Raw genomic sequence first — 12,290 nt, 5'->3', positions numbered from 1 at the left:
ATGCCAAAAACACAACCCAAAATCAAAAGTGGACCGATCGGGACAACAAAGGTATCAAATGAAAGGCACTGGAGAGTAGAATACGAATATGATATTAAAATTTAAGTCTAAGTACCCATCGGGCCGCCTTAAACCCAAAACTCCCCCAAGCGGACATATTGGACGTTCATTTCAACATTGGGCTCAAATGAAAGGTCTTCGGGAGTAGATTTCAAATCTGGCATACAAATTCAGATCATAGTATATGGGGATCACGCCGCCTCTCAAAAACGCTATTAGACCCATTATGACTATGATGATACTTGGCTGAACCGATTTTCTTAACATTTTCAAAGATTGTGCACGGTTGTCTGGAAGGAAACGTAGGCTGTATAATTTTTAGATATATGGTGGAGGCGGACCCACCCCCTTACCACAAAAACGCCACACATATCCGAAAATTGCCCGATGGGCACAATAAGGGTATCAAATGAAAGGTATTGGAGACCAGAAAAAGAATATGGTATAAAAATTTGGGTCCAAATACCCAAAGGGCAACCTCCAACCCCAAAACTCTTCTAAACAGATATATTCGAATGCCAATATGGGACTCAAATGAAAAGTATTGGGCGGTTGATTACAAATATGGCATAAAACATTAGGTCCAAGTAATGGGACGTCGCCCACCCCAAATTCCACCAAATGGGCATTTTAGCTGACCATGGCTATATGGGACTCAAATGAAAGTTATTAGGGAGTGGATTTTCGTTGGCAATGAAGAGCTAATTTGATATATGTTTTCAGTGCAAAGTGCCGGTGGCCGCTCCAGCCCCAAAATACCCTCCAAACGGTTCGTATTTACCAGCCATGGCAATATGGGGCTCAAATTAAAGGGATTTGGAAGTGCAGCACGAATTTGATATCCATATTTAAGTCGAAATGTCTGAAGTGTCATTCCTTCCCTAATGAGAACATTACCCTAAGGAAGAATATGAGTGCTTTCCGATTCAAGTTTAAACTCAATGGTTAGGGACCTCTTTTATAGCCGAGTCTGAATGGCTTCCCGCAGTGTTACACCTCTTTGGGGAAAATTTTTTAAATGACCATGCATGATATTGTACCTCGCAAATGTCGCCAACATTAAGAGGGGATAAATACCGCTCAGTCAGATGTTCTCGCCAGGATTCGAACGCGTTCAAAGCATTTGCACATAATCGGTGTTTGATTTATTGTGATTTTACTCTATAATATAACTTTTTTAAATAACAATATTGAGGGGATTGAGTTTTTGTTTAATTTTTGCTGGCTTTTCTCTTTAAAGGTAAAATTATATGTAACTCGCCAGAGTATTTAGTATAAGAATATAGTACCTAATTATGTCTACGGAGAAGAACTCCAGTAAATAATGCAGATTCACAATTCGTCCCCATTGCTTTGCAAATAAAGTACGCTAATGACTTTCGTAAGCAAATAAAGTTTTTCTTAACGGTTTATTATACCCACCACCAAGGGATGGGGGTATATTCATTTTGTCATTCCGTTTGCAACACGTCGAAATATCCATTTCCGAACCTCTAAAGTATATATATTTTTGATCAGCGTAAAAATCTAAGACCATCTAAGACCAATTTGAACACATTTCGAACCGAACACTGATTTTGGTAATAAAATTCAATGATTTGCAAGCGTTGCTCGTTAGTAAGTCTATTCATGATGAAATGTCAAAGCATACTGAGCATCTTTCTCTTTGACACCATGTCTGAAATCCCACGTGATCTGTCAAATACTAATGCATGAAAATCCTAACCTCAAAAAAATCACCCTTTATAAGCAATGGATATTAAACAAGGGACAAATTATGTTGTGGAAGTCAATGTAATACTCCTACATACATAGGTAGACCATAATTCGAATAAATGTTGTCACAGGAAGATTTGGGATTTGAAGTTTTATAATGAGATATTTTTCAGAAAGCAAACGGAGATATGTGTGCCAGTAGACGTTGCGGTCAATGCAATGAGAGCAGAGGTAGATTTCAGAAGGTTTCATGACTGAGATGTTGACCAGTAGGCAAATGGAAATGTATGTCTCAGTTGATGTTTAAATTCCATAGCCTTCTTTCATAAAATTTAGAAATATGTAGCCATGACAGTCATTATCAAATTAGCATAGCAAAAAATTGTAAACGAGTTTAGCCACTTTTCGACATTTAAAACATTGGATGCGAATTCATGTGTACAAGGAAGCTGTTGATCAGTTCATTTCTTTGCAGCAATATTCCACAAATAAAAATCATCTCTTTCGGCATAATATTTGACTCGCTTTGGAAAAAAATGCCGAAATGTTACTTTCTCTATCCTACTAATCTGCTTAAACAATCGAACTATTTTCACGTTCATCTTCAATTTCAAAATGTCCCTTGAATTGCATTATACTTTCTGATTTTGCGAATTTTCTTTTTAAATATTTTTGAAGTTCTGCTTGGAAGGCAAGCTGGTATTTTCAGCCAGCTATAGAGTTTTCAGCAGTAAGGTTTAAGTTTCAAAATTGCACTCATCTTGCTATTACAGCATCAGGGAATTAGATGTGAATAATTAGCAAAGAGCGAATGAATAAGTAAAGCAATCTTTCTTATAAATAAAATTCAATTTGTGTTTGTTTGTTTGTTCCGCATAGACTCAAAAACGGCTGAACCGATTACCTTGAAATTTTCACAGATTGTGTAGGTTGGTCTGGAAGGAAACATGGGCCATATAATTTTTTGATATCGGGAGGGGGGCGGAACCTCCCCCTTACCCCAAAAGTACTACCCAAAAATAAAAGTGAACCGATCGGGACAATATGGGATTTAACTGAATTCAAGAGTAGACTACGAATTTCATAATAAAAGTTGGGTCAATGTACCTGGGGGCCGCCCCAGCCCAAAAATCGCTTAAGGTAGTTTTATTTGATGATCATGACAATATGGGACTCAAATGAAAGGTATTCAGGTGTAGATTACGAATATGGTCCGAAAGTAGGAATAGGCTTTATAATTTATACGTTACGCCAAAAACACCACCCAAAATCAAAAGTGAGATAAGGACAATAGGGTGTAAAAAGAAAAGTATGCGGAAGTAGACAACGAATCTGGCATACATATTCATGTCGAAGTATACGCGGTCACTCCACTTCCATAAAAACGCCCAAAATGGACACATTAGCCAATCACGGATATATGGGACTCGGTTTGTTTGTTCTGTAGAGACTGAAAAACAGCAGAACCGATTTTCTCGAAATTTTCGCATATTGTGTAGGTTGGTCTGGAAGCTATGGTTCCTTCCAGGCCATATAATTTTTCGGTATCGGAAGGGGGACGAACCCTCCCCTTATGCCAAAAACACAACCCAAAATCAAAAGTGGACCGATCGGGACAACAAAGGTATCAAATGAAAGGCACTGGAGAGTAGAATACGAATATGATATTAAAATTTAAGTCTAAGTACCCATCGGGCCGCCTTAAACCCAAAACTCCCCCAAGCGGACATATTGGACGTTCATTTCAACATTGGGCTCAAATGAAAGGTCTTCGGGAGTAGATTTCAAATCTGGCATACAAATTCAGATCGTAGTATATGGGGATCACGCCGCCTCTCAAAAACGCTATTAGACCCATTATGACTATGATGATACTTGGCTGAACCGATTTTCTTAACATTTTCAAAGATTGTGCACGGTTGTCTGGAAGGAAACGTAGGCTGTATAATTTTTAGATATATGGTGGAGGCGGACCCACCCCCTTACCACAAAAACGCCACACATATCCGAAAATTGCCCGATGGGCACAATAAGGGTATCAAATGAAAGGTATTGGAGACCAGAAAAAGAATATGGTATAAAAATTTGGGTCCAAATACCCAAAGGGCAACCTCCAACCCCAAAACTCTTCTAAACAGATATATTCGAATGCCAATATGGGACTCAAATGAAAAGTATTGGGCGGTTGATTACAAATATGGCATAAAACATTAGGTCCAAGTAATGGGACGTCGCCCACCCCAAATTCCACCAAATGGGCATTTTAGCTGACCATGGCTATATGGGACTCAAATGAAAGTTATTAGGGAGTGGATTTTCGTTGGCAATGAAGAGCTAATTTGATATATGTTTTCAGTGCAAAGTGCCGGTGGCCGCTCCAGCCCCAAAATACCCTCCAAACGGTTTGTATTTACCAGCCATGGCAATATGGGGCTCAAATTAAAGGGATTTGGAAGTGCAGCACGAATTTGATATCCATATTTAAGTCGAAATGTCTGAAGTGTCATTCCTTCCCTAATGAGAACATTACCCTAAGGAAGAATATGAGTGCTTTCCGATTCAAGTTTAAACTCAATGGTTAGGGACCTCTTTTATAGCCGAGTCTGAATGGCTTCCCGCAGTGTTACACCTCTTTGGGGAAAATTTTTTAAATGACCATGCATGATATTGTACCTCGCAAATGTCGCCAACATTAAGAGGGGATAAATACCGCTCAGTCAGATGTTCTCGCCAGGATTCGAACGCGTTCAAAGCATTTGCACATAATCGGTGTTTGATTTATTGTGATTTTACTCTATAATATAACTTTTTTAAATAACAATATTGAGGGGATTGAGTTTTTGTTTAATTTTTGCTGGCTTTTCAACTTACCTGCAGGCTTCTTTTCGAAATTTGGTCCCAAAATTTTCTCTTTAAAGGTAAAATTATATGTAACTCGCCAGAGTATTTAGTATAAGAATATAGTACCTAATTATGTCTACGGAGAAGAACTCCAGTAAATAATGCAGATTCACAATTCGTCCCCATTGCTTTGCAAATAAAGTACGCTAATGACTTTCGTAAGCAAATAAAGTTTTTCTTAACGGTTTATTATACCCACCACCAAGGGATGGGGGTATATTCATTTTGTCATTCCGTTTGCAACACGTCGAAATATCCATTTCCGAACCTCTAAAGTATATATATTTTTGATCAGCGTAAAAATCTAAGACCATCTAGACATGTCCGTCCGTCTGTCCGTCTGCCCGCCTGTCTGTTTAAATCACAGATTCTTTTTTGTGTCTATAAGGAGGTTAAGTTCTAAGATGGGCTATACACTATATCTTGATATAGCTCCCATAAAGACCGATCCGCCGATTTAGGGTCTTAGGCCAATAAAACCCACATTTATCATCCGATTTCGCTGAAATCGGACCAAATTGTCAATTTGGTCCAGATCGGTTCAGATTTGGATATAGCTATCATATATACCGATCCTCCGATTTAGGGTCTTAGGACCATAAAAACCACATGTATTATCCGATTTTGCTGAAATTTGGGACAGTGAGTTGTGTTAGGCCCTTTGATTTGGATATAGGTGTTATATAGACCGATCTTTCGATTGAAGGTCTTGGGCCCATAAAAGACGCAGTTATTGTCCGATTTCGTCAAAATTTGGGACAGTGAGTTGTGTTAGGCCCTTCGACGTCCTTCGTCAATTTGGCCCAGATTGGTCCAGATTTGGATATAGCTGCCATATAGACCGATATCTCGATTTGAGGATTTGGGTCCATTAAAGGCGCATTTAATGTCCGATGTCGCCAAAATTTTAGACAGTGAGTTAAGTTAAGCCCTTCAATATACTTCTGCAATATGGCACAGATCGGTTCAGATTTGGATATAGCTGCCATAAAGACCGATCTCTCAATTTGAGGTTTTGGGCCATAAAAAGCGCATTTAGTGTCCGATGTCGCCGAAATTTGGGACAGTGCGTTGTGTTAGAGCCTTCGACAACCTTCTTTAATTTGGCCCAGATCGGTTCAGATTTGAATATAGCTGCGATATAAACTGATCTCTCGATTTAGGGTTTGGGGCCATAAAAGGCGCATTTATTGTCCGATGTCAATGAAATTTTGGACAGTGAATTGTGGTAGGCTCTTCGAAATTTTTATTTTTGGATATAGCTACTAAAAAGACCAATATTTTATTATACACAATCGGACAATGACTTGTACCTATTAGCATTTGGTCCAAATCGGAACATATTTGATATAGCTCCTATGGGGCATAAGGTATGCATTTTGCACCGGATTTTGACGAAAGGTGGTTTACATATATACCCGAGGTGGTGGGCATCCAAAGTTCGGCCCGGCCAAACTTAACGCCTTTTTACTTGTTTTTAGGATCGGAAGGTTTGTAATACAATAGAATACAACCAATAGTTAACAGTAGTTGATACTAACTAACATTCTGGGGGGGTGCTCCAGATTCGCTGGGGGGTGCTTAGCTTCCCTAGCACCCTCCCCCGCTACGCCAATGACCCCTATAGAATTTCTTTGATAGGATATTAACGAATGAACAACAAGTATCTCGAAAGTTGTAACCATAGTTTTGGATGTGGCATGCAATCACGAATTAAATGTGGTCTTCACTTACATATAAAATACTATATGCGCATATCGCACAATCAATTCAAATGTTTGTGTCTTTTTTTCTTTTTTCCCACTTCATCGATAAAGCATCGTATATTTCTGTTTCAAAATGGCTTCCATCGTGGAAGTACTTTCTCTATTCTTCCAATCTGCTTGCCACAAAATCGACTGATACTGTGTTGCTATGGTCCTTATCCATAACCAGAATACACAGATACTCTCACCTGGGTCGAGGAATTTACTAAAATGCACTCAAAATTAAGTAATGTTCAATGGCTTTACTAAAGCGTTGTACATATGTATAGGTGGATATGTACAAGTTAAGGTAATGTAGTGTGTGTGTGTTGCTTGTATTTGTTAGTTGGTTAGAGGCGATTATGGTAAAGTTATACGTACCCACACGTTTGTATCCAAATGACATTTTTGCATCCGGCGGTCTACTGCCCAAACAGATGGCTACCAGACCAATAACGAAACTAATGCAATCTGATGCTAAATGTGCGGCATCCGTCATAATGGCTAAGCTTCCGGCTATGTAGCCACCCAGGAATTCAACAATCTACATGGAGTAGTAGCAGAAGGAACGGCAGCAATGGCATCGGCAACAGCAAATGGAGGGGGAGAAACAAAAACAGAACAGAAAAAAAAATGAAAAGGTAACTACCGAACCGAAAACATTGAAAAAGAAATTGTTGTTGAAAACGAAAACAATAAACATGAGTGGATCTCTAGACACGTAATAGTCATGAGTGTGTGCGGAATGGAGGTAGTTGGTTGGTTATGTTATCAACATTCTCGTTTAACCACTCACACACATGCTTAAAAATATTTTGAATGTATGCACCTTAGAGTGGCCGCCTAACTAAATCTAATTCCTTTTATTTTTACCAACACGAAAGCGAAAGATTTTCTGGCTATAAGTCTGTCAACCCCTTTGGCAAAGACTCTAGAGAGGTTGATAGATACATATCGTAGGGCAAAGATCTCTGAAGAACACCTGTCTGTCTCGGCAACAGCATGTATGTATATAGCACGAGCTAACCCACTGAAGCAGCCATTCACGACTTAGAAGGCTTAATATGGGATTCTCTCACTGTCAAGGAATATAGGAATAATTGTACATAGCATATCTTGATATTGAGGGTGCTTTGAATAATGTAACACCGAAGTCAATCTTCCTCATGATTGACTTCGGAGTTTCTAGGCTGTAAGAAAGTTTATTAACAACTTACTTACTAAACTATGCATAACGGACAATTCTGATCTGTAGATCTGCAAAGATAGGTCCGCTGAGGGACAATATATTATGTGGTGTATCCACATGTGATACAGGCGGAAGTCGGTTGAAGCGTTTGTTGCGTGAAATGGAACTTGGCGATAAAAAACCATCAACATTGCTTTGTGAGATGATCTGTTTAGCCTCTGGTGAGGTTTCGGATGAACTTTTAAAAACTCTCTGGACGCAACGACTTCCGAAGCAAACTCAAGCAATTTTTTCGGTAAGCAATGAATCTTTAAGCAATTTGGCGGCTATGGCCGATAAGATTTCTGAAACCGCGGGATCATGGGATGTTAGTGCTATATCCTCAAGAAAACCGACAGAGTCGACACAAATTCGGGATTTAACAGCCAAATATGAAGAAATAATCGAGAAAATCGAGGCACTCGCAAATCAATCAAGAAGCCGTTCAAAATCAAGAGGCAGGTCACATAGTAAGTTACGTGATAAACCTTTTTGTTGGTATCATTATAAGTTTGGTGATCGTGCTAAAAAATGTGTCCAGCCCTGCTCATTTGTGCCAAATTTTTCTCCGGAAAACTAAAAGGCTCCTCATCTTCGGTGACGGATGAGGATTGCCAACAGATATGTCGCCTTTTTGTTCGTGATGCAAACCTCAAATATGAGTTTCTCATCGATACTGGGGCTGATGTATCTGTGTTCCCGGCTACCTCAACTGAAAAACGCCAAAATCCATCAAGTCTTGAATTAATAGCTGCTAATGAGTCCCCCATTAAAACATTTGGTATAAAAACTCTTACCTTAAGCCTTGGCCTCAACCGAAAATTTACCTGGAATTTTATCGTTGCCAGTGTTAACAGACCAATAATTGGCGCTGCACAGTGGGCCAAATGGCAAAAAAATTGGAAATAAGTCTACAACTTTTTATCTGTTGATTTTAGCCATACAAAATGTTCTAGACATTTGTAGAGGAGGACATAGGCTTTCAGAAAAGTGCTGTTGTTGGTCCATATCTTTAATACAGGGTGAGCTACAGGGTGTGAAAGTTGACCACTTTTGACTTCTCCAAGCTTCTGGGGGCCATAACTTTTGATCTACTCAACCGATTTACATGATTTAGGACTCTAGAGAAAGAGCTTGACAAGATCTAAAAAACTTATGCATAAAGTACCATGCCATCGTGTACTGTTAAGGAGTTATGAATTGTTTAATTTTAAAATATGAAAATTTGGCCTTGGTTTTTTTCAGTGTTTTTTAAATAACTCCGTCAATTTTAAAGCTATAAACTTCATACTTCACACAAATTATGCCAGCATATGTGTGCATAAAATACAAAAGGAATCACGTGAATATCTTTGGCGGTTTAAAAATGGCATCGTTTTCAATATGAAAAATATTTTTTTTGTCAAAAAATTGCAAAATTTTTCAAAAAAGATACTCCCATTTCCTTTAAGTTTTCGCAAACTTTGGCCATCAAAGCATTATCATTTCTTTCCATTTTCACAAAGTCGAGGTATTAAGAAAAGTTTTAAGTGCTAATTTGGCTAATTTCGATATCAAACAACACCGTTATCTTAAGACCAAAATGGCCAATTTTTTTACTAAACTTCAAAAGTTTCTCACTGGAAAAAAAGTTCCACGGGGATTTTTTCGCTTTTTTTGAACTTAAATGAAAGCTTAAAATGTTCCCAACATTTTAAGGTATGTCTCGCCATATCCTAGCCATAAATGAGATCGTAGCGATCAAAATACTGAAAAAAGTCAATTTTCAAGTAGTGCTATATTCATTGCTAAAAAACAAGTATTACGTCACATTTTATTGCAAAGATGTTAAATAAACTTTTATTTGGTAACACTTCTTCTACAAAACACAAAAAGAATCATGGAAATATCTCTATTCTATTCCATTTTATGGAACCGGCAATAAAAAAGTCAATTTTTCAAAAAAGTCGAATTTCCCAAATTTTGTTTTTGTTGTCCTAATTGCACATGACACACTATAGCCATATTTACGCAACATACCTTATCGTAAAGGAAATTTTCATACCTTTCCAACGATGTATAAAACATTTCTCAACTCGGATTCTATCTACTCTAAAATTCATTTACACTTCATTAAACTCTATATAAAAATGTCTATTTGTGAAATGGAACCTTATATGGGGCCTACACTAAAACATTGATAGATTTGCCCAGGGTTTACAATACAAATGTGTTAGAATAAAAAAAGGTCTCCTGCCAAAGTTTAAAAAAATTGGAATAAAAATATGTGTTTTAGAGCGAAAACACTTCGCATCGGCGTGCGTTTGTATAGTACCTACATCTATTTTTAATGTAAGCTGATGATTTTTGAATAAAAAGTAACCTAGAAATATACCTGCATATATATATATATTTGTGTTAAGATTTGATGCAGACAAATGTTACCTGTTTCGCTATGTCGAATTCCCAGGAAATCCACCGTATCAATGAATGTGAAAAAACCTACCCATAAAAAATTCATTGTCATTTTTTTTAACCAAATTCGAGTCCAGGTAAATAATTATAGAAGAGTAAGTAAAAAGAGGCACTTTGGACCCCTTTTTACGATTGCGTCTGATACCTGAAATGGGTCATTAATTGTGAATATATTGCATAAATATTTGAACAAAATCCAAATTTTCTTCATTATATTTTGTAGAGGCGTAAAGGACATTTATAAGTTATGGAAGTCATACTGAAGTATTCCACTCTTTCGAAAATTGTATGGGACATCAAAAATGATTCCAAATCATACACGGAGTCATTTAAGGAACTTGTTTACACTTTGGACCACATATATGGAATAAGGCTAAATAAAGACGCTTTAGACAAACTTGAAAAATTCTACAAATCATTTGAGAGAAGGTTGCCAGAATGTTCATTCGCAAAAATCAAGTTTTTCAAAATGTATGAGAAGTGGCTGAAATCGGATCTACTTATTGAAATTAAACCGCTGATTCCCGGCCGGCCTAGCAAAGCATACGACGAAGTTACGGAGAAAACCAAAAAGAAAAAACAAGAGGAACTATTGGCGGCACATCCGCCAAATTTAATAAAAGATACGTTCAAAACAGCATTGTTAAAAACACAACCAAAAAATGTTGGACGAATTGTCGATGTTTTACCATTAGCATCTCCGAAAAGGGTAAAGAGAATGGTAGAAAGTATTCCAACTCCAAAATCGACTACAGAATTCACGGAGGAAGATGCACTGGCCCTGATTTTGAACCTAGGCCTCTCAAGAAACAAATACTCAACAATGAGGAAGGCTCTTCGTGAAAAAGGATGGGGTTGTTTACCCTCAAAACATAAATTGTACAACACCAGGACGAAAATGGTGCCATCAAATATATACGTGGACGAATTAAAAGCAAGAGTGAAACTTGCTGATCTTGTTGAAAATACAGCTGTTAGAATTATTTCTAATTTTACTGAAGAACAGTTGAACACATGTAATAATTCCGAAGTGGTTTTGATCAGCAAATGGGGTTGTGATGGATCATCTGGATTTTCCGAATATAAGCAACAAACAGAAATAGATACCAACTTCGCATCAATTTTCATGGCATCATTAGTACCATTGAGAATGAGATTGTACAAGGACCAATCTTCATCATCGAAAGAAAATGCATTTCAAGATATATGGATAAATAGAACACCTGGGTCAAAATATTTATGTCGCCCAATTCGGTTTGAGTATACAAAGGAAGACCGGAACACAACACGATCTTTGGTGAACGAAATAAAGGAAGAAATTGCTGCATTACCCATGATTGTTATAAACCAATTGGGAAGAAATATAAAAGTTTCGTTTCAACTACAACTCACTATGATCGATGGAAAGGTGGCAAACGCATTAACTGGCGTTATGTCCAATTGGAGATGCAATATTTGTGGCAAGAAGAATGGGCAATTCGAGGACAAGTCTGATGAAAATATAGTAAACGAAAATGCGCTCAATTTCGGTATTTCGCCCCTGCACTGTAGAATTCGATTCATGGAGTATTGTTTGCATTTATCGTATGACCTTAAATATCGGACTAGCCCTGGAAACCGCGATGTCTCTGCTAGAAACAACCAAGATCTTCACAAAATGAGGCAGGAAGAGAAGAATCGAATCCAGTTGGAGTTTAAACAAAAGGGACTTATAATAGATAAACCTCTTTACGGATACGGAAGCACAAATGATGGCAACTCGGCAAGGCGGTTTTTTGAGGACCCCGTATCGACATCTAAAATAACCGGTCTTGATGAACACTTGCTAAGACGATTCAAAGTGATTTTGGCTGTAATCAATAGCAAAAAGATGATAAATTCAACCAAATTTGAAGCTTATAGTAATGACACAAAAAACATTTTATCTGATTTATATTCGTGGAAAGCTTTAACACCGACAGTACATAAAGTCTTACATCATGGCAAGGAAATTGTGGAATACAACATACTTCCGTTAGGAGAACTTACAGAAGAAGCTCAGGAATCCCGTAATAGAGATGTTAAACAGTTCCGGCTTTTCAATACCCGAAAGAGCACCAAATTTAACCAAAATTATGATTTACTTCAATATTTATTGTTATCGTCTGATCCGGTACTATACAGCATCAGAACTAAATGGCTACCAA

The 12,290-nt window shown here is 37.7% G+C and overlaps 1 protein-coding gene across 4 annotated transcripts in view; it reads right to left on the bottom strand.

The window, feature by feature from the left end:
- LOC106094346 (proton-coupled zinc antiporter SLC30A8) overlaps positions 1-12,290 on the bottom strand; it is an 84,737-nt gene that overhangs the window by 32,507 nt on the left and 39,940 nt on the right. For all 4 annotated transcript variants that reach the window (XM_059369397.1, XM_059369398.1, XM_059369400.1 and 1 more), the window contains one exon: positions 6,804-6,966. In XM_059369397.1, the coding sequence (XP_059225380.1) occupies positions 6,804-6,966 (163 nt within the window). The remainder of the gene's footprint in view (positions 1-6,803; positions 6,967-12,290) is intronic.

This window comes from Stomoxys calcitrans, chromosome 5, assembly GCF_963082655.1.
Source record: "Stomoxys calcitrans chromosome 5, idStoCalc2.1, whole genome shotgun sequence".
In the NCBI taxonomy this organism is placed as follows: domain Eukaryota; kingdom Metazoa; phylum Arthropoda; class Insecta; order Diptera; family Muscidae; genus Stomoxys; species Stomoxys calcitrans.
This window is presented reverse-complemented; position numbering and strand designations above follow the sequence as displayed.